This window comes from Lissotriton helveticus, chromosome 1_1 (assembly GCF_964261635.1).
Source record: "Lissotriton helveticus chromosome 1_1, aLisHel1.1, whole genome shotgun sequence".
NCBI lineage: Eukaryota > Metazoa > Chordata > Amphibia > Caudata > Salamandridae > Lissotriton > Lissotriton helveticus.
The window spans coordinates 278,505,091-278,528,889 of NC_136057.1; the positions used below are offsets into that span (position 1 = coordinate 278,505,091).

General features: G+C 42.5%; 1 protein-coding gene across 1 annotated transcript in view; it reads right to left on the reverse strand.

The window, feature by feature from the left end:
* The window catches only part of KDM7A (lysine demethylase 7A), a 351,499-nt gene extending 328,160 nt beyond the window's left edge, over positions 1-23,339 (reverse strand). Inside the window, exon 1 of the mRNA XM_078668115.1 lies at positions 22,981-23,339. Within this exon, the coding sequence (XP_078524241.1) occupies positions 22,981-23,084 (104 nt within the window). The 5' untranslated portion in view covers positions 23,085-23,339. The remainder of the gene's footprint in view (positions 1-22,980) is intronic.
* Between the last annotated feature and the right edge of the window lie 460 nt (positions 23,340-23,799).

Consider the following 23,799-nt stretch of genomic DNA (forward strand, 5'->3'; position numbering starts at 1 on the left):
TTTTATCCTCAGCCAGCTATATGCCAGCCACTGCGGCACATGGCAGGATGGTGAAACTCATGTGACCTTCAAAAGCTCTAGAGAGTGGAGTGCTGCATAGCAGAAATATTGCCTTTCTCCGGGAAGCATACAAAAAAAGTGATAAATTCATGAATTATTCTCCGCCATTGGTAACTACGCTGGTTAAACCACAGTCCATCAGTATTTTGCTCAACATGTCATTTCAGTTTGGACCCAGGCATATGCAAATAAGTCTTCATCCTGCGCCAATGGGAACAGTACCCTAGAAGTGAGCAGTGGAAGGATAACAGCCAACTAATCAGAGAGACAGTAAAGAGGCTATGCTCCCAGAGATGAACAAACACAAGATGGACAAGCAAAGTATTGAATAAGAAACAAGCGAACGAGAGAGACAAAGCCGGTCAACGATAAGCAATGGGCGGGCTGTAAGCCCCTGTAAGTTATTGTTTGGCTCAAAATAGGTATTTTGCAACTAGACATCACGCGCGGTCAAGTAGGTTCAACCTTGAAATTTTTTTTATGTTAAAGAATTATTGCATTATGACAGTAGTAAGAAGAGACAGTGATCATTTGTTCATGGAAATCACCAAGGCATCTGGAAGTGACTGACAGGCCTTAGAGCACTCTCACTTCAACCCTTAAGGAAACATTCCTTGGATGCCAAAATGAAGGTTGGAGAAGGCTTACAGCCGACACACTCACTTATATGGAAAGTGTATCCAGCATAATCAACTGTTGTCACACGGATCACTGCTTAATAAGGGGGTCCATCCCCAAGCAAGCCAAGCAGATTTGAAAAGTCCTCATGACTTTTTTGAATGAACTAAGTTGTACTTTGTTGAATGAATAAAGTACATTTCTAGAGGCTTGGCTTTAAGTAATTAACTGATCATAAAAAGACAAGCAACGGTAGATGTGGGAATTTTTGAGCAGGCAACGTTTAAATTAGGAATGTGTAATTCATATGCTTTAGGAATTTTGAGCTTTGCGAAATTTCCAAACGAATGTAATGCTATTAAGCCATTTCATGTTAACTATGCAGAATTTGCTGTCAATAAAGCATGGCAACAACACAACACAAGAAGTTGTTCGCAGTTTTTTCACACTTTTCTTTGGCACAAAGTGCTCTCCCACATCAAAAAATTAACACAGATTAATGTTGCACCAAGTTATGGGGCTGAAAGACATTTGTATTATGCGTAATCACATGTCATTTTCTCGACACCGCGTAATTACGCGAGAGCCAATTGAGCACTCCTCCATGTGGGTTGTACGATAATACAACTCAGGTAAATACATCATATGCTTTTGCCACGCATTGTTTAGCACGCATGCCAATACCACGCATTGTTTTTAGATTTAAAAACAATGTATTTGTGGGGGGAGACCTCCCCAACTTAACTTAAATGTGCGGAAAGGGCATGCGTTGTAAATGCACGTGGTAAAAATATGCGTGTAAAAAAGTGCGTAGTAAAGGCTGTTTACCCCCACGCCCCTGCGGCCCAACTATTTTTCATGTAAAATAACAGCTTTTCAGGGGGCCAACGACATGAGATATATCAAGAGCGAACAGGTGCATGTGGAGGCGCCCGCCCATACCAGCACTGGGAGGTGAACTAAAGAGGCTGCGACAGAAGCGAGTGTGAGCCCCGACTTTCCACTTAGGTTACAGCCACGCAAAGGCACGGGAGCATTTCTGCATGAAAGAGCAGATGGGGATGTGGTCTGAAAAACTAAGAGGTGTGCAGCCGTGGGTCGAGTGTAGGATTCAGATTCTCAAAAATACGTTAACACAGTAAAACACCGAGCGAAGTGTGGTAAATTATGTAGTGGCGTTGCAACGCTGTGGAGATGGAACGAAACTTCAAATAAGTGTCCAGTGGCCAGTTTGGTGGCCCGCTCTACAAGCCCCGGGTGCGTGCTCCCGTAGGCAGGCTGCCCTGCCTGAGCCTGGAATGCAGCGCCGTTGTTACAACCCAGAGACCCAGCTGGCGCCCTCCCCAAGGCTCTGCTTATGTTCAGCAGCAGTGGCGGCGGTGGGGGATGGGGCCAAATGTCCCAGCCCTGCTCAGCTGTCACTCAAAGGTATCTCCCACCCTGGCTGACACCTCCCCTCCGGCCGCCTCCACGTGGATCAAAAACAGCACAGCAACAGTGGAGACCGCTGGACAGACAGGAACAAAAGGAAATACCAGTACAAAACGGAGTCGGACACATTTATTTATGTATAAATGCCGTAAACACCATCCTTGCCAGCAGCCGGGGAGGAAGATCAGCCGCGTTAAGCACGTGCCTAGTCTGCAGAGCCAAGCCTCCGGTCAGAGGTCTCCTACCAGCAATAACGCAAGTCCTGGTGTGTGCCAGGCCAAGGGGCGAGGAGGAGGACAGGCAACAGGCCCCTGTGGAGGGGCCGAGGCCCTCTTCCAGGGTGAACCCAGCTGCAAATGAAGCCTAGGTGTCAGAGTGAAAGTACCGATCCAAACATGGAGCAATGCGACCTAGGGGCCACACTTCAGACTGGAGAGAAGGTGGGGGGAGCTTCAGCAGTAGTGGAGGTTATTAGGCATCAGGGGCCAGGATCCAATCACATCAGGCGGTGATTAGGCGCCACACATCATAGGGAAAATGAATTAAGGAGCCTGAATTAAGGAGCCATCTGGCCCATCAGAACAGGGAAATCCCAGGTACAGATTGTCGTCAAGAGTACAGGGAACCCCACCTTCCTTATAGTGGCAGAGATCAGAAGCCAAGATCATTCGAGACGTCATGACCCTGCTATTGGTGGGGTCGAGAGATCAGGCTTCCGGTTCAAGGGTTCAGTAATCATGAACAGCCCCGCGTTCCATTTCAAGGGAGAACATATGACGGATCCTAGTGGACCGCGAGTTTCTTTGAGCAACAGAGCTAAACCTACAGATATCAGCGTCTCTCACGTGAAGTCTACTGGGGGGTACCAGACTCACCCTCCTGAAACTGACTAGACGCATGCGAGGGTTGAATAAGGACAAGATTAATTGTATACCCGCCCTTAAACGGGAAGCCAAGATCACATTTGCTAGAGGGGCGGCTGCTCTGGTTCGACTGCCCACTTTTGATGTCGGGTTCTGGTGCCTAGGGCTGAATATTTTGAAAACATAAGTAAGAAATAATAAACTCGCAAAACAAGCACTCATTAAATATGTCTTAAGGCTTACACAGATTTAATTCCTAGAATATTCATACTGCTCAGGGCTGGGGAAAACAGAGCTGCGGGTGACAAAAAAATAAAGTAAAGATGAATGGACACACTCTTGATGAAAATTTAATTCTTTCCTCGAAGAAAAGGTTACTTCTGAAGAGCCTGCACTCTTGAACGTAACCCTCACCCCCCCCCCATGGTCGGATGGCTGCACAGTAGAAGATTCAATTAGCTTTGATTTTTAATTCAGCACTGATTTACTAATACATGTGTATTTGCAATGGGCATGTTCACCCAGAAAGCTAGGTTGGCGCTGAATAACATTTGTTAACCAACAACTGGTTTTATCGACCGCAGAAGAATGAAAGGCTGAGTTGACCGAATCAGATTTAACCTGTGACCTTGAGGTCAAACTTAAGTCCCTTCAGTGGCTGCTTAAATTCCTGAAAATAATCCTGGCATTTCCTAGAGCCAAGTAAGAAATGCATGTAAAGCAAATGTGCTACACTTGGGATGAATTCGGATTTCATCAGAGATTGAGAGATGGTAGCAGTAGGAAATCTGCCTGATCTCCATCGTCATGAAGCAGCCACCCCACAGGCAAAGAACACATCCAGGCAAGAAAACCTTCATAAGGGGATTGCAGATCCTATGTTCAACAAGCATTTACAATGCAATGGTTTCGCCTTTGGAAAAGTTAGAGCTATTGGCATTGTAAATGACAAAATTTGTATTTATGTGTTGGTTTTTAAAACAGATAAATAAATGGCATTGTCATTTACATTGCCATTCGCTTAATGTCTCACAAATGTGAGACATATTGTACCCTACGGACGAGCTCAGCAGACAGCAATTACTACCACACACACACACCCCCAGAGCCAGCCACACACACACCCAGAGCCACACACACCCCCAGAGCCACACACACACACACCCCCAGAGCCACACACACACACACCCCCAGAGCCACACACACACCCCCAGAGCCACACACACACCCCCAGAGCCACACACACCCCCAGAGCCACACACACACCCCCAGAGCCACACACACACCCCCAGAGCCACACACACACCCCCAGAGCCACACACACACACACACCCCAGAGCCACACACACACACACCCCCCAGAGCCACACACACACACACCCCCCAGAGCCACACACACACACACCCACACACCCAGAGCCACACACACACACACACACCCCCAGAGCCACACACACCCCGAGAGCCACACACACACCTCCCCCAGAGCCACACACACCCACCCCCAGAGACACACACAGCCACACACAGCCACACACACACCCCCAGAGCCACACACAGCCACACACAGCCACACACAGCCACACACAGCCACACACACACAGAGCCCCCCCACACACACAGAGCCCCCCCACACACACAGAGCCCCCCCACACACACAGAGCCACACATACACAGAGCCACAGACACACACACACACAGAGCCACACACACACACACACACAGCCACAAAGAGCCACACACACACACACACACAGAGCCTTGCAGCCCCCGCAGTACAGAGCTGGGGGCTCTTTGGATTTAGCTAGTAGTTTAGCCACCTACAGGAGCTCAGCCACGCCCCCGCTAAAACAGCAAACCCCAAAGACGAGCGTGTTTGGGGCATGTGGCGTCCCAGGTGCCCGCCTGCAATCGGCGCCCAGGGCACCCGGGCCAAGGGGTCAAGCAAGGGCCGGAAAACATAGCCATCACTGAATTGTATAGATTGTTTTTTTGTTGTTGTTTTTTTTGCAATACAACACCAGTCATTCAAGTGGGAAATGGTCATTATAAAAGGCTTCATGCTAATTCTTTAATCTCACATGTGCAAGCCAGGTAGTGGTACAATGCAAATGAGTGCCGGCCCAATTGCTCTGTCTGTGTGTTGCTGGCGGAAGTAACACGCATTGAAATGTGAAGATCGGAGCCCAGGACACCTAGCCTGAGCGTGAACAATAGGGGGCGAGGTTCAAGAGTTGCAACCTTGACCCGCGCGCTGGCACCAAATGCCGCACGGAGTTTTAATGGTGAATACCGGTGCTGCAAGAGGCCCTCGGCAGCTTGAGGACACATTGCGCATCACCAGTCAGTGTCGCTGCAGGGGGGAGAAGGAGAGCCACGTGCTCGCCACCCTCCCCCTCACATGCCCCACTCGCCCTCCAACCCAGCACAACTCCCAGGTGGTGGCGGCGTCTTGGAGGGGCCGAGCCATTGTAATGCTGCACCCCCCCCTCCCGCTACATGCTGTGTATGAGCAGCGGCGTGGACAGGCACCGCTCATAGGGCCTCGCTGATCTGGTGCGTGTCACCTGTGCGATTGGAGGGGACATGTTGGGTTAATTTAAGATTGAATTACCATGGCCTGTCAAAATTCAACAAAATGTAACATTGGCCCGTACGGGCATCGAACCCGAGACGTGTGTGTAATCGGCACCAAGCTCCAACCAACGGAGCTAACCGGCCTCGAGTACAGGCCGGCACTGTCGGGAAACTTTTCCACCACCTCCTTGAGCAGCTGCTCTGAACGGGCGCTCTAGAAACATAGTGCCTCAGTCTGCTTCTGTCACCAAAGCCCGCTGTTTCCCATCCGCCTTGAGCCAATAGAAGGCCCAGAGGTCACTCTACGGACTATGTTTGGGACCCCGCTGCCGCGACTCCGAGCTGCACTGTGTGTGTGCAGATTGACGAGCGCCTGGCCTCTGAAGAAACACCCAAACCACTTCATTATCGCTGGCAGGCGAGGTGTGGTTACTCCCTGTGCACGGCTAGAGAAATACATGCCGACACCTACTATGGAGACAGTCTTTCCCACATGTGATATGCTTTAGTCACCTTGCAAGCAAAGGATAACAGGGGATGGGCCATTTGTAGCAAATTTGGACATCACATCAGTAGGGACACTATCCCGTCGCAGCATTGCTCGATAGCAGTGAAAACAAAGCAAATTCTTCGATAAAACCTGATGCAAGACAATCATTCAGCTGCAGGGATCTAGCCTAGTGGCAACTTCAAATATATCAGGTAATGTGTAGGATACATGGAAATATATGTTCTTCCTGGATGATTTGGAGTCACCTCCCAAAAACAAGCAACGGAGAGTGAAAGGGGAGGGGGGGGCGGGAACGGGCACACGGGGAGGGGGGCGGAACGGACACACGGATAGCGGGAGGGGGGGGTCGGGAACGGGATAAATATTAACAAGCACTCACCTGGGCTTCCTCCGGCAGCCGTGGTCGGCATGGAATGACAACAACAAACCCAGACAAAAAAAAAACGAAACTCCGCCCACCGCCGCGATGACGACATCGCAGAGGCGGAGAGCGAAAAAATCGCGGGAACGCCCCCGAATCTGGTCCGGCCTTGACGGAGAGATCCGGCTCCCAATGGCTAGCCTCCATTTATGGAGCTAGCCAATGGGAGCCGGGGGACGTTCCTGAAGCACATATTGTAAACCATAGATTTCGCCTGCGCCGAAAAGCTGCGCAGAGCGCAGCCTTCGTCAGGCGAAACCTAAAAAGGCTACGGTACCATGCAAAGGACGGAGCAATCGTTGTTACATTGTGCTCATGGTATGGAAAATGTCAAAAGGTTACAGCTAATCCTGGATCTCAGGAGGGCTAGCTAGTGAGTCAAACATATCTAGTTAAAGATGGACAATGTAAATGAAATAATGCTGTTGGGCTCTTATCAGGTTACTTACTAGCAGATGCCAGCTCACCAGCATTACCAGAACATTCTTGGGGTTTCTCTGATGCTATGGCAGCACAAAATTGTATCTTTGCCTTGTGGTCAGATGTAGGAAATCTGCCTCTTCTGCGCAGTATTCAGGTTTTTCGCGTTCTGCTGGAGCCTATATTTTTGCTGGCTTTAAAACGCTGTGCACTTTACCCCTGTTAACCAGAAGTGCCAGTGCTCCCCTTTAAACATGGTTTAATTGGCATGTTTTTACTTGCCTATAAGTCCCTAGAACATGTTAAAAGTGTACCCAGGGCCTGGAAGTTAAATGCCACTCGTGAACTGCAGCACCTATTGTGCCATCTTATACAGTGGCAGTGCAAACATTGTGTCAGGCTGCCGCCATATTAGCCCTACTGAAGCAAAGTAAAAACTGCAATTCAACATGTCAAAATAGACCGTTTTGACAAGGTACAACCTACCTTTTAAAGATTAATAAACCAGCCATAAGGCAGAGTGGGTTATATTCAAAAGTAGGATCTGCAAGAATTTAATGTTAACATGCTTACAGTGACTAGCATCCAAAAGCTATTTTCACTATTGGAAGGTAGGCTGGCGCATAGAGAAAATTCTGAGAAGCGATATTAAATACTAAATATCAGGAATGGGTTAAGTTAAAAAAAAAAATTAATAACTAATATTTTAAGATTAATTTTCTTTTGCATAATTAAGGAAAAAGTTACCATCTGAAAACCAAAATATCATACATACCTGTTTCACACACTGTACAGTAAAAGCCTGTCTCAAGCTCTCAGAACCGAACAAGGACCATAACATTACATCTCAGGAGAGGTGAAAACTAATGTGAGGGCAGGACACCAAAAACCTATCCTGCAATTATATACTCCATCAGAGGAACTGGTTTTTATGGTGGAAGACAGACGCAACACTTTGCGTTCGAGGGGCACACAGCAACAACAAGTGAAAGGCGCCACAGGCGCAACAAATGCCGCAAAGAGAGGAGGAGACGCCGGCGGTCTCATGGAAAAGAGGGAAGGGGAATCCGCAATGAATGAAATAAAGGTTACTGGTTTCTCTCGCACCACCATTACGAATGAACCACCAAGTAATAATGATGAATCTATAACCAAAAATAATGAAAAAAATGATAAAAGCAATGGAAAAGACAATGAAGAAAAATTGAATAAAGACAAAAATGTCAGAAAAAATATTGAGAACACTGATCAATCTAACAGACCTTGACCATAATAAATCGGAAATCCAACTCTTGTCCTTGGGCCTCTCTTTCTGCCCCAAAACCAGCTTCAAATATGTGCAGACGAGGATCGATGTTTTCAAGTTTATTCGGAAACTGAAACTCTTGAAATTTCATACTTAGAACAAAAAAAGTGATCAGACAACCAAGATTCTACAAGAATCTCAACCGAGTAGGACGTTCGCGATATCTGACACCACGGCGCTTAAAACTGCACACTCTAACTTTGGAGGAGGATGTTGTTGATAATACTCAAGTAGTGCTGAAATCTATGGGTATTTCGAGTGGCAGTGCGGCGAAAAGCCCTTTTTGTCCTAGATCATCGTTTGTCCCAGTTATGCCCAGGGACGCTATTGACATTTTTAGTGACCGAATGATTGAGGAATTGAAGAAGCTGCATTTTGATTTGGCAAAAAAATCAGAAACGTAGGAGCTACAAGGACAAGCAGTATTCTAACCTAATGCGGAAAATCAAGAATCATGGAAATATTATAGTAAACAAAGCCGATAAAGGTGGAAAAGTTGTTCTATGGCCACGACATGTATACATTGCAGAGGCTGAGAGGCAGCTTAATGATCCTCTTTGCTATAGGAAGGCCTCTTTTAATGAACTTAATAAAGTGAAACAGTTAATCCACACTAACTTGTCTCAGTGGAAGAGAGAAGGCCAAATCAGCAAAAAGGAGTTTGAATTTTTACAAGGTGGATCATCCCATCACTCCCACCCTTTACTTGCTGCCCAAGATCCACAAAGGCACTTTTCCTATACCTGGGCGACCGATTATTTCTGCCCAGAATGGACTATTGGAGGCAATATCCAAATATGTGGATTTTTTTCTTCATGGTTTTATGGAGGCCCTTCCGACCTACATAAGAGACACCAGTGACTTCTTGAATAAGTTGAATGGGATCATGTGGAAACCTGAATATCGGTTTCTGGTAATGGACATTTCGTCTCTTTATACATCTATCAATCACAGTGATGGCCTTAGAGCGATTGAATCTTTCTTGAGTGAAAGAGACATCAAATTCTATGAACATAGCAAAATGCTGGTTAAAATGATTGATTTTTGTCTAAATAACAATTATTTTTTATTCAACAATGAGGTATACCAGCAACTGCGGGGTGTGGCCAAGGGGGCATGCTTCTCCCCTAGTTACGCGTGGGCTGGTGGGAGAAGCATGTTCTGGGTCAGCCCCGTGGTTGTTTGACTGGTACAGAGACAGGAATTGTCAATATGTGGCGTTTCATAGACGATGTTTTTATTATCTGGCAGGGCTGTGAAGCTTCGGCTGAAAATTTTGTCAAAGAAATTAATAGCAATGCCTTGAATTTAGAATTCACAGCTACTATAAGTAATTTTAAACTTGATTTTCTTGATGTTGAAGTGTATATTTCCGATAACAAAATCATGACTAAAATGCACAGAAAGGTCATGGCAGGTAATTCCATTTTACATGCTCAGAGTAATCATCCTCGCCAGCTCATTTAAAGTATTCCTTATGGAGAATTTTTAAGAATTCAAAGAATTTGCAACAACGAGGTAGATTTGAATATCTGTCTTAAGGATTCATTTCAAAGATTTTTAGTTAGGGGTTATGACAAAAATGAACTTGCCAAATCTCTGAAACAAGTGATGACCAAAACCCCGATAAGCCCCTATAGATTCTGCGGTTTCTATTATACCAGCAGAAATAAAAGAAAGTGGGGCAGATAAATCTAAAATTAGACTCATCACTAACTTGAACTGCCAGGAACGCAAAATTAGACAGATTGTGAAATCTAACTGGCCAATCCTCATGACAGACATTACACTAGCACCCCTGTTGGAAGATTATCCAGCAATAACTTTTCGAAGAGCTCCTTCGATGAGGGATGTGTTGGTCAAATCCAGCCCTGAAGTTACTATTAAATCTAATTGGCTATCCAATAGAACTTTTTTTTTTTAAATGCAGCTCTTGCAGGGCATGCAAATTCGGAGTTAACACCAAAGAGTACCAAGAGGCTTTCTCTGAGACTATTAGCAAGATTAACAATCACTACACTTGCAAAACTGACCATGCAGTTTACGTCTTACAATGTACTTGTAATTTACAGTACGTTGGAAGTACGAAATTGCAAGTGTATAATCGAATTTTACAGCACTTACGGGCAATAGTCAACTCCGATGCCAGTTATCCAGTAGCGCATCATTTCAAATTAGTTCATAAGAACAACTTGAACGATTTGAAATATTTTGTTATTGACGCCGTCCCCATCTCTAAGAGGGGAGGGGATAAAGAAAAAAGACTGAGACAACTGGAGAGCCATTATATAGTACTGCTCAATAGTAAAATCCCGAATGGCCTCAACATGGGTGAGGACCTTCATAATTTTTTGTAATCATATTTCAATATTAACTTTGGAAACTCCTTTTTTTATAATCCTTTCAGTTTTGGATTAATTGTGAAGGTCTAGAATGATGAACTCCCTCATAGTTGCAACCGATATTAATTAGCTTTTAGATTCTGGCTTTTAACATCATGTTTTTAGCGCAAATTTTAAATTTGGTTTTACTGATTTTATGGTTTTACCGAGTTTATGTGCGTGGAGGATAATATTGACTTTTGCAAGGGGTTATTATTGATCCAATATGAAATGGTTAAATGGTGTTTTCCAGAAATAAGCTATTAAGTATATGTGATCAATGGATTTATTTAATATCTCTGTGGAAGTATATTTTATGTAATTGATCTGCCTGCTAGGTTCTGTTATTGAGTATCTCTGTTTGCACTTTATCTGATAAACTGTTTTGCTGCCATTTGTATAATATATGAATTAGCCGGTTTTAAATCACTTGCACTTTATAGCACTTGCCACTTTGCACATTATACACTTGCTGCTATTACCGATTACATTCTTGGTAAATCTGCTCTCTAAACACTTGATGAGTATGCACTAATCATTAATTTTTAGCACTCTTACACATCGTGTGGGTCTTTGTTAACATTTTGTATATAACATCTGACTATGGCCTCCTTTTTTTAAAGCCTCTTCGATTACATATTATACCACATGGTTTTCGTAGGGCATTTGCCCTCTATTTTTGTAACTGTTACAAATGTTGAAATGTTTCTGAAATAGTAGTAAGATTCATTGCCATAATTACAATCTTTTATCATTTTAAGAGAGCAATGTTGGTTAGGCATTTATGTTAGAAAACAGACTGTGGTTAAAGAAATAAGTATGTTCTCATTTTCTATGAGGGTTAGTAGGAGGAGCTACGATAGATGTGCACAGTATTTAAATCACCCATGTCTCTGGGTATGTCATGTGATCAAGTCCGGGTTCCCCGGACGAAACGCGTCATGCTGCTGCCCATTTAGGAATAAAGCACTTTTTTCATCCCTCCATTGCTGTGGTCTGTACCCGTTTTGTGCTGGTATTCCTTTGGATCCGTGTACTGCAGGACTGTGGATTCTGATATATATATATATATATATATATATATATATATATATATACACACACACACATACATATACACACACACACACACACACACACACACACTCAAATAATCTGTCATCCAAATAATCAGTTATCCACTTTAACAGCTGTTAGTAAGTAAAGCCAAATTCATACCGGACGGCTACGTTTACAAGCACCAGACTATGACATAATAATAAAGCCAGTCTAATCAACTGCCTAGGCTTAGACATACAGGGATCAGTTGCTTGCAAGACTGACTGTGGTTGAAAGGGGGTGAGGCTATCATTGTATATCAGGGTTCCTTGCATGTTAAGTAGTACAACAGTCCTGAATCTGCATATTCCACATTAAGACCACCCTAGTAATATTTTACCTAGAGCACGGGCCAGAGTCCCTAAAATCAATTGTTGCAATTCTCTCGAAGTGTGTGTAGTTCTCTAAAAATTGCCCCATACTCAAAATATTAGGACAAACCAAAAAAGTGACCGACAAACAACTGAAGCATCTTCTGGACAGGAGCCCATAATTTGGAACCTCTCTTTCCCGTTACCAAAGGGACAAATCATATACAAGCTAACCTTGGGGAAAATTTGGCATAAGGAAAATGTAGTTGCATGTGCTTCCTAACAGATCTGGTTAAACTATGGCCAGATCAATACCTCACGATGCAAAGTCAAATGCTTCACCCATTGAAGTATGGATAACACGTCTCCTTCCGGGTAATGCAAGATGGGAAAAAGCCAAAGTTTGATGTGGCTGCAAACATCGGATGAATTAACTCACTGGTTTAATTCTGAAAAGATGTTGAATAAGACTAAATTTCAAAAAGCAACACTTCAACATAACAGAGGTCCAAACACCTTGAAAAAGGAATGCACCGCCCAACTTATCAACATTGTAAGAGAGTGCCAAGAGAAGATTCTTTGAAATGAGGCTGCACGGAGAAATGTGTGATCAGAAGGCAGGCTCCAATACCTCCATCTAACCTCATCAGCATGTCCTCTACTGCAGAGCCACTGTTAAATTAACTCAGGGCTCCTCAAAACGACGACGTGGAGAGCCCAGAGGGGGCAAAAGAAAACAATTGATTACTGTTGCTGAGAGATCAATGTCAAAGCTTAGCTGACTTAGTGATATGGGGTTATAATTCTAGCAGACTAGAGCTAGTGAAAGAAAAATGGTGCCAAGTCTGTGAAAGGTAGCACACCCTCCCCACTGCCAATCAGATCAGAAAGTAAAGCACTACCGTTTATAAGAAACTTATAAAATACCGACTTTGCCTTTTGTAGGCTTGAGTATTTTTACTTCTCAAATGTTACAGGTAAAAACATTGGCAAACTAAAAAAAAAAATAGATCAAACCAAATTTCTCAATTACTAAGCAACATCAATCATGCTGTGGTAAAATAAGCCCTAGGTTTGCAGCTGCTTCAAACGTGCATCAATCACTCCACCAGGTTTACCTTTGAAATGTATGCATAATAATTTACCACAGCATAATCACAAAATCGCCACACAAATGAAGTATGCTTGGCCCCGAAAAACATTTTAGTCCCAATTATGTTTCTACTAACATAGACCAGAACTCAGAATACGCATCCAGCCAATTGCTATACATCTCCATGCCAACACTTGAGCCAAATACGTACATTTATACTGAATTTTTATCGGCTTTCTGTGCTTCATTATAATTCCCAAGACGCACTGCTTCAGGGCAAGGCCCAAGGGAACCGGTTACCCTTCTTAGTCTCACAACCACCCATTCCCCAAAAAGACTGTGTCACTGGTGCAATTCTATGCGAAAACGGCGCTGTCGCCCCACGCACCTAGGGTATGCCGCCATCTGGCCCTGAAATATTCTGTTCAGTGTCACCTGTGCTAGGTAGGAGATTATAATGTAGCAATCAGAATCTCGCAATACATCCATCACCAAAGCACATGTTTCCGCCCACTTCTCGCCAAATTGCCCTATTCTCCCCCCTCTCCCAGGTCTACTGCCCTGGCTAACTTAGCCGCAAAGAGAGGGATTGCTCTATCCACTTATACAGACTTGTACATTAATGTCCCCATACGACAACTCACGCCCAACTGCAGTGACCCAACAGTTCCAGTGGTAGAGGAGGCATTAGGAAAGACAGTACAAATCTCTCTGCACGTCCCCGCCAATTTAACAAATTGCAAAAACTGGCCCAGGCCTATCCTGAATGTGTTTTTTTGTCTCCTGCAGATAGATGATCCCAGTATTAAACTCAACATACAAGAATGAAAAGGATGCCATAAAGAATCGCACTTCACCAAGTTCAACACGAAGAGCTGAGCAGAACACACCGACTAGACTTCTGCAGAAAATCAACTCGGTTCCAAAACTGTGCACAAATGCGTGAATGAATAATAGGGCACCATCCTCCAAAAGAAATTATGGGAGCACTTCCAGTATCGACTTAGTGAACATGCAGATGCTCATAACATGTAGCAACCGTAAGGTCTACATTTGTTCCCTACAAGGTAGCCAGCAAAATAATAATCATGCACAGAATGTTTTAACAGTTTTGCCTTAGGACGAATGACCGGTAGCAACACAAACTAATTACACTTCCTTTATTGTCATTGAAGGTTACATGGCAGAGCAAACACGCCATGTCTGAAACCCGACACCCGTAAAAATAGAAATCTGCCATGTCCAACTAATCAATCGAGGAAAGGATGTAGACTTTGCGCTAGAGAGGTCGACCTCGAAGCTGGGGGAACCAGGTCCGAGTCTCTGCAACGTCCCTCACCATCCTGTGATTCTGGGCAAATCACTTAATCTCCCCGTGCCTAACAAAACAAAAAAGAATGAATGTGCCCATCTGTAACGAAACTGGTGCTCATGTAAGCGCTCTGATACCCAATATCTTTGATTCAAGTTCACGATAAATAAAACTAAAACAATAAAGTCAAGTAAGCAACACACCCTGTGTTTACACCTAGCAAGGGACATAAAAAGAGCTGACGAGTCTAGACTTCGGACATCATTTTCTAGATTAAAACCAACTACCAGTTATCATGTAGATTTTAACTCCAAGGTCTCCTAGAAGAGACACAGAAATGTTAATCAATACCTAAATTAGTTATGGAATACCAAAGAAACATTTAAACAAGAAAGTGAGTGGTTAGAGATAAAATACTTCTAGATTCTGGGAGGTATTCAAAAGGCACAACACTGTTAGGAGAAATATTATCAGTCATAATTAGGGCTCCCGGTTTTATAGTATTCATATTTTCGTCATTTCAGCCTATATTTATCCATATCTATTTTTTGGAAACTTTACCTGTACTTATCCATATTTATTTTAGGTTTTTGTTACAAAAATAATAATAATGGAGCTGAAATAGGTTTATTTCTGCATTTATTTAACCAGTTAATGCGCACTTGTACCTGAACACCTGACAGGTTTCAATGATATATACTTACTCAGGTGGTAAAATATGCACTTGTAGGAAAATATGTAAATTTTAGTATCAAGGCTGTGCAAATCACTATATATTTTTTTTAATCCCCTTGCCTGTCAATCAACACAGCTATTGGCCTGGCAGTCATGATTGACAGCATTTAGAATCACACAGTAACAACCTAATTTCTGTTTTTATCCACATTTCAAAATAAATGGTTTTAGGTCTGTGTTTATCTATAAAAATCAGTAAAACAGGGAGCCGAAGTCATAATACATTGAAAACATGCTTTACCAGAGTTCCTTACCCTAGCAATCTCTGGATCCGAATCCCAGGGGGTGAGAGCCACTAGTTCAGGAAACTGTCTACTCTCTATCTGGATCTCCCATATTCCAGAAATCCAGAGTCACAGATAATAAGTTCTGAGCTTCCATGCACACATGCACTAACTAAGCAGTCCGACGGTGGGTGTTGTGTTTTCTGCTCAATTATGGATTTACCAAACATGCCACATAATTCAAGATATGGTGCATAATTTGCAGAAGTCAACAAAAGAATCATTCCAAGGTCAAGCTGATCCAGGTAGTGCTGTGGCAGACCTTTTGCAAAGGTTAACTGCCTATTTTGCAGCTCATAAGTGTTGTTTTCAGATGTTAAAGGAGCATTAACAAAGCACAATACTAATGTGTTAAAATAATATTGTCAATGTGCAGCATAATTGGCCCGTAAGCACAAATGTAGTCAACTGTATAACTGGGCCCTCCACACTGACAACTAAAAGTGACATCAAATCATATATTATACAGAACATCAAATCTGCATACACGCAATAACTTGTGGGAGAGGGTGGCTCTCTAGTAAAGATACACACTAGACAGCCTCAGGAACACGTGCAGTAATGTCTATAGGCATTCAATTGCAAACACATTACACATGGTACACTGCTGCATATCAACTTGCAAAGTGCAGTCCTTGATGGGAATACCTCATGTACAATTTTCATATCAGATACTGTATCAGACTAGGTCAACGACTCTTAACCCTCTGACTCCCACTGATAGCAAGGGACCCGTGCCTAGCCAGAGATACTGCAAATCAGTGCAAAGAAACTAGTATACAACAAACAAATACACAAACTATGAAATATTTTGTTTAGTTCACAAACATTGAAATTTTCATCATAAAGGGAAAATATACAGCTTTTCAAAAGGCACCTTTACATCCAAAGACAAAGCAAATACGTTAGACTTTAGTACACTACGTTGTCTCATTTTTTTTGCTCCAAATGCATGCTCTTCATTGACGCATACTAGTGATTCAACTGAAGCAACAGCCAGAACAAAATGGGTCCCAACAGTCTTTTTCATCCCCATTTACTCCCAACAAGTTACTGGATTGCAGTGGAAATCAACTACCCCTTGACACGAACACAAGGAAGGAAAGGGATAGAAGGCTACAAAGGACTCCAAATGAAAACACAAATGCGACTATTACTTCGTGGAGGGAGAATGAAAGTTATAATGGAATAGACACTAGGACCAATGGAGAGCAAACCGACATAGTTATCAATACCATCAGAAATAACAAATTTGTAAATCAGGAAAGGGAACAAGATAATGGTGGCATGGACTTAAATAAAGATATATGTACATTGATGTTCTGGAATGTGGCAGGTTTTGAAATAAAAAAATTACCAATCCCTCATCGGATACCGTTACAAATGGCTTAGACATTATGGCCCTTCAAGAAACCTGGGCCATAGACCCCATACATGTTAATGGTTACAAAACATTTTGTACTCCTGCAGTTGGTGGCACATATGGGAGATCTAGGGGTGGCTTAATCACGTACATCTCGAATAATTTAAGGTACAAGAAGGTACGTTTTTATTCTAAATGTGATTTCTACCATAAATTAGTGATAGATACTAAAGTTGGTCTTTGTCTTGTAATTATAAATTTCTACAATAATATCCCAGGTAATATGCCTCAGGATATTTTGAAACGGTTAGCTAACTATTTACAATGTGAATTAGACAGCAAGGAGAAGGAAGTAATGATTTTATGGGGGGTGATTTCAATTGTCCATTATGTACAAAAGGCCAAAAAGGCATTTGCGGCTTAATGTTAGAGCAGGATATTAACCTCTCACATTTTAAACATACTCAAACTGGGGACTTATTGAATGAATTATTGTTTAATTACGATTTGGGTTTTGTGAATGAAATGACTCAGCAACCAACACCTTTTGTACCAACCTTTATTGGGAGGGGTGCAACGACTACCATTGACTTTACCCTCTGCTCAAATGGTTATGGGCAGAAGATAGGTAGCTTTAAAGTTTTGGACACCGGTAAGTGACCACCTACCTCAAATACTTGAAATGGAGAACCTTTTCGTAGCACGACGGAATGCTCATACCCCAGCGCAGGCCGCCCCAGATGTGGCACTGGGGAGGCAAAATGGGTATACCCTCAAGTGGAGCAAGGTGGTACCGAAAGAATTCTTAAAAAAGTTAGTAAATACTTGTGCCGACAGTTTTAAAATCTGCCTGGGTGAAGACTCTGATAGTGAAAGCATAATAGAGCATTTTAATATTATTGCATCCACCATCAAAGAGAACTTGAAATTAGCGCCAAAAAAGGGGCCCAAGAATAGCATAAGATGGTTCGACAGGACCTGTACTAAGGCCCTAACAGAACTCAAACATGCAATACATAAGATGCCCCGAGATACCGCTCAGATGAGAAACCTAAGGAAAAGTTACAACCAGGCACTAAAAGACAGGAAGAATGCGATTAAAAGGGTGGCTTGGGAAGAATTATGTGCAGCCTCACAAACTAAAGATACATCAGCCTTCTGGAGGGTGGTAAATGCACCACTGCCCTATGAAAACACCAAAGCTCGCATGGAAATTGCGATTAACGAGGAGGACTGGGTTGCACATTTTCCACTCTTTATATGTCTATAGATGAGGTACAAGATATAGGTTCAAACTCACTAGATGTGTCAGGAGACGAGGTCCATAAATTGATTGTAACTTTACCCGAGGTTTTAACAAGTTTGGAAGCCACAAAAGGCAGTAAGGTGGCTGGTCCAGACGGGATCCCGGCAGATTTGTATAAGGCGAACAGCGAAATCTGGGGTCCGATGCTTGTTCAACTTTTTAATGCAGCGTTAGCAAAGGGACTGAGTCCATCTTGGTTCACATCAATCATTGTACCTATCTACAAGAAGGGAGACAGACAAAACTGTGCCTGCTATAGGCCAATATCCCTTCTTAACTCATCAATAAAGATCCTTGGAAGAGTTATTTTAGCCAAATTACAAAACTGGGCAGAGGAGTTTGGGGTAATAAGCGACCTACAATTTGGATTTCAAAAGGGCATAGGAACAACGGAGCAGGGTTTAAATCTATTCTTGATTCAACAGAAATACATTACGATAAAAAGGGAGCGTCTGTATTTCACATTTGTTGATCTTATATCGGCTTTCGATTGTGTGTCTCACTCTAAATTATGGGATCTGATGTCAAGGCTGGGCGTAGAAAAATCTATAATTCAATTTTTAAGGGAGCTATATTCAGGAGCCACTGCCATTGTACGTTATGGAAAAGGGGGGGAATGCAGTAGGCCCTTTGGGACAGGGCGTGGTGTACGCCAGGGGTGCGTCCTGGCCCCCTTTCTATTCCTTATTTATATAAATGGCCTCGAAAGTTGTCTGCTGCAAGAGTGTGGGGATATGCCTAAGATTGGAAATAGATTTATCCCTGCACTGTTGTATGCAGATGACGCAGTTTTAATGGCTCGTACCCCCATGGCCCTGCAAAAACTGATAACATTTTTAAACCAGTTTATGCTCAGCTTTGACTTAAAAATAAATTGTAGTAAGACCTTTGCTATGAATTGTGGCACACGCGTCAGAAAGCAAATGAAAACGATGTATATAAACAACGCTCCTTTAGAAAGAACACCCACCTTCCCGTATCTTGGAATTTTGTTTCACGAGACAGGCACTTGGTTAAATGCGGTGAAGGCAAGAATGCTCCTATTCTCCAAGACAATAATGGCACTAAAAAGTTTCATAAGAAAACTAGGGAATAAACCGATCAGGGAAATTTTAACTATTTATAACACAACGTGTGTATCGGTGGCATTGTATGGAGCAGAGCTCTGGGGCTATTCTAATATAAAATCACTTCAAATGGTTGAAAATAAATTTTTACGCCACATCCTCTCAATACCAGAAAGTACAGCGACTTTTATTTGTCATTCTGAGCTGGGGCTGCCGTATATTACAGACATTATTAGAATACAGCCCATTCTTTTGTGGCACAGGGCCTGGACTGTAAATGAATGTGTATTAAATCGTGCCATATTACAGGATATGCTGAAACTTGGAAAAGTAAATGGACTTGAATGGCTAAACTACATCAGAACATTTCTGATGGAAATTGATTGCCCACAATACTATGAAGATCCATCTACTATGGCAAATATTTCCAGAAAAACACTGAAAAAATTATGTTTGGAGCATCTGAGTGAAAAAAGACTACTTGATGAAAATAATAAAAAGACTGTCTCTTCACATCAGTTAATTCTAACAGGAGATAAATTACAGCCATACCTAACCCTACATATGCCTAATTTTGATAGATTCCTCTTAACATGTTTTAGATTTAATATTGTTTTTAGATTATTCACTTTCCCTGAAATGAATTCTTGGTCTAACGAACTGCCTGTATGCCCTTGCGATGAATTATCTGCACAATCCAATATACATGTTTTATTTTTTTGTAAATTCTATACCCTGCCACGTAGGAAACTTATCGTCCCTATCCTAAAAGAAATGAATTTGTATAGATGTCGCCCAGCGGTTTTAGAACTGCAAAAAATGGACAATGTTTTTACTGTTGCTTCATTAGTTGAGTTTTTTAAACAGGTTTTTAAATATCGGAAATCAATTTGTTCAGATGAATTTTAACATTGTATATATTATGAAACAACGAACCGTGATAGCTTCTCCTTTTACAAACAACTGTACAATTCAATTTAACACTGTAAATGTATTTATTTTTTATCTGTTGCTTTTATGGTTATTTGCTTTTTAACCGAATAAAGTACTTTTTGAACACGAACTGAAGCAACCAAGCACCCATGGCATTGTTGAGTGTAGCTGTGAGGCTCCCATGAACCGAGCTATGGGTGCCATTTTAATTTATAGCTTCCAATTTCAGATTTACTCACTCTTACAGAGCAGGTTAATATTTACGATTTTCCCTTTTAAAGCATACATACTTTACTAATCTAATTAGTTAATTCTTTACAGTCGCTAACCCCCAGGGATCTGCAAACCTGGGTTAGGAACTGCTACTCTAGGTATAAAGCTCTCTGTGGGACATAACCTAAAAATTAACTGGCAGATCAGATAGTTTCAGGTAGCATGCCACAGTGAAAAAACAAACATGCATACACAAACATCAGAGAGCAACACACACAAGTCTTCACTGGGCAATCCCCTTGTAGACAATTATAAACATCACAAATCAACACAGCTTTGTGAGTACAATCCCTGTAAGAGGAAAAACTCAATACAGTTTTCTTATTAGATACTAAAGTACCTCATCACCATGTGTCACCATTGAGGGGGTGTGGGGGGGTGGGCATCCAATGTAGCATCACATAGGATTTACACACAAGGTCCTAGCTACCATCTCTTTTGTACTGTCTAAACTTGATTACGCCAATGGCCTCTACCACGGATCATCTCTATCAACTATGAAAAAACTATAACAAAATTAAAAAACAAAGCTGCCAGACAACTCTTACATGTAAAGCCACAAGCCCACATCTTCGCTGCTTTGAGGGCCCTACATTAGTTAATGGTTGCCAGAAGATCCACCTTCAAGCTGGATTTGTATCATCCACAAAGCAATACATGGAACAGGACCACTTTGTATCAGGAATAAATCATCAAATACATACAACAAAAGGAACCTCCTCTCCATATTGGCACCTCGCCTCAAAACCCCACCATACAAGAAAAAAAAATGAGTAGTACATATTTCTCTGTTCAAGCAGCCAACCTATGGAATTCATTAGTGTCAAACATAAGATCCACGGATAACTATCATATCTTTAGAAGATTGCTCCAGTATTTTACTCTGTCCTACATAACCACCATAGTCAAAACCCAAATGTACAGCATATGCCTGTAAATATGTATAATTTGATAATATGCATTTGAATGTGAACAGTTCTTTGTACAAATTTATATACACTACTTATGGTTTAAACATATATAGGTATTTTTATAGCTCTGCTTAATGTATATATTACTTATGGTTAAAATGCATATATATTTTATGATTAACATGTATTTAGCTGACTGCATAGTTTACATGCGTTATTTGAATGCATGCTTATGTTCTATTTAATCTATCAAAATGTGTCATAAGTTACTGGATTTAATGCCTTTGGGTTGCTTTCTATTTTATAGATCACAATGTAAATATGATTATAACAACTGTATCGTTAAGTACGTCACTATTGAAATATTGGGGAGAAACATACAATTAAAAATAAAAAAGCAACGTTAAATTAACAAAAAAATAAATACCTAAATGACTAAGCTTTATATACAGCAACACTTGAAAGTATGAGTCTATTTATCCATACATGTACATAGGACTTTATATAACAACGTTATCTTTAGTTTCCATATATATACCTTTATAAGTAGTTACATATCTATATATTTATTACTTTACTCCCACTGCGGGAGGGGAGCAGGGGAGTTCTTAAACTATGTCCAATTCAATACTTTGTGTCTCATCTTATACCCCTTTCCATATATTCTCTACATCCACACTGACTCATCTCTAACCTGACTGTGCTACTATGATCTCCCAAATAACCCTTTCTAGACTCCTCCCTTCTCTATCCCTCTGACTCATTGCGAACCTCATTTACCACTATGAACGCCCAAATAACGTTTTCTAAACTCTTTCCTTCTTCGACTCACTCAAAACCTCATTTTACTACTACGATCGCCCTAAAAACATTTTCTAGACTCTTACCTCCTCTATACTCTATTCTTACCTCCTCTATACTCTATTTATCCTATTCAATCCAATTAACAAACATGTCCACAGCTCAAACATTTGGGTATAGGAGTGGTGTGCTACATGCCAACAAGCTCTTAAACGCCTCGACAGGCGTAGTAGCACTATATATAAATACTGTTATAATATAAAACTTATAATAAACCAGCACATGCACGTCTCAGAGGCACTACATCCTCTTATACAATAATTGTGAAAAGAAAGCATGACAGATTCACAAGCTTGAGACTGACGGGCAACAACACAAACTGAACAACTCTGCAAAGAGATACCTTAACTTTACCACTAGATATTTACTTGGCAGTACTGTACAACTTCATCTTACACATATGCAAACATTTAATAGAGTCGGATATCAAAGCAGCTCAGTTCTTCTTCCACAAGTCTCTGTGAAAAAACCTACAGAAGCACCTCAACCCACACACGAGTAATGTGGGACTGACTACATTATCAGGTACAACTCACACTCAGAAATTAGAATGTGGACGACAAATGCGTGCACAGCTCCAGTGCTCAATAGTGTAAATAAGCCGCCAGCGTAAAGAACCAACTTGAGACGACAACAACAAAAAAGCAATGAAAGCAGGCACTTCAGCGCTATTGTGTCATCAAGTGTGCGAATCCCAGACCCCGGCTCCTCCATGTAGTGCGGCCCTGCTCGCACGTCGCTCCCCGCAGGGAGGCGGAGGTTACCCCGGGTCATATCACCCACTCCGGGGCACCAGCGCACTCCCCGAATCCGTAACTCCCGTCATTCGTCCCCCAGGTCCTCACCCGCCGTGGAACCAATCCTTGCAGATGTCGCACTCGATCATGAAGCGGCTGACATCGTAGGGCTGCCGGCAAACACAGTACACAGGCACCGCCGCGCCGGCCATCTTTAAAACCCTTTACAAACACACACACACACAGGGCCAGCCGGAGACTGGGAGGAGGGGGCGCGCGTTGTCCACACAAACACTGCGCATGCCCAGGGCCCGCGCGAGCCCGAGATCCACGGCGGCGCGGGGCGATCAGACTGCGCATGTGCTGCAGGGGTGAAACGGCAATGCGCGCGCACTTCGGAACCATCAGTTCAGAGCGTGTGAAATGAGGGGGAGGTGCAGTGAGGCCGAGCGCATTCATCCACTGTCTGTGAACGACGGAGCGTTGGGCGCGCGTCTGAAACGAATTCTCGCGAGACCCAGTTTTATGGACGCGCTAGGGAAATACAGCAAATTTTTGTGGACATAGAAAAGGGACGTTAATAACAGAACTACGTCACAGGCAGCTGCGCGCATAACAAGGATTACAGCATCACCTTTCAGCAGAGGGGAAACACCAGCAGACAGATGGCGGACCATTACAAATAATACCACACCAGAAACTGCATAGACACAAAAAACAGACAATCAAAACACGCATCATAAAAAGAAAACTGAATGTATCATAAATAATTGAAATGATATATCAAGGCAATCACGTGGCTGTTAGTGTGTACTACGCCAATTCACCTAAAGATGTAATACACAGTAAACGTATGCGGATGTCCACAACACTGTTTCTGAGACAAGAAGGCATTTTGTATTATAACATGGCGGGAGAGGTGTGGCG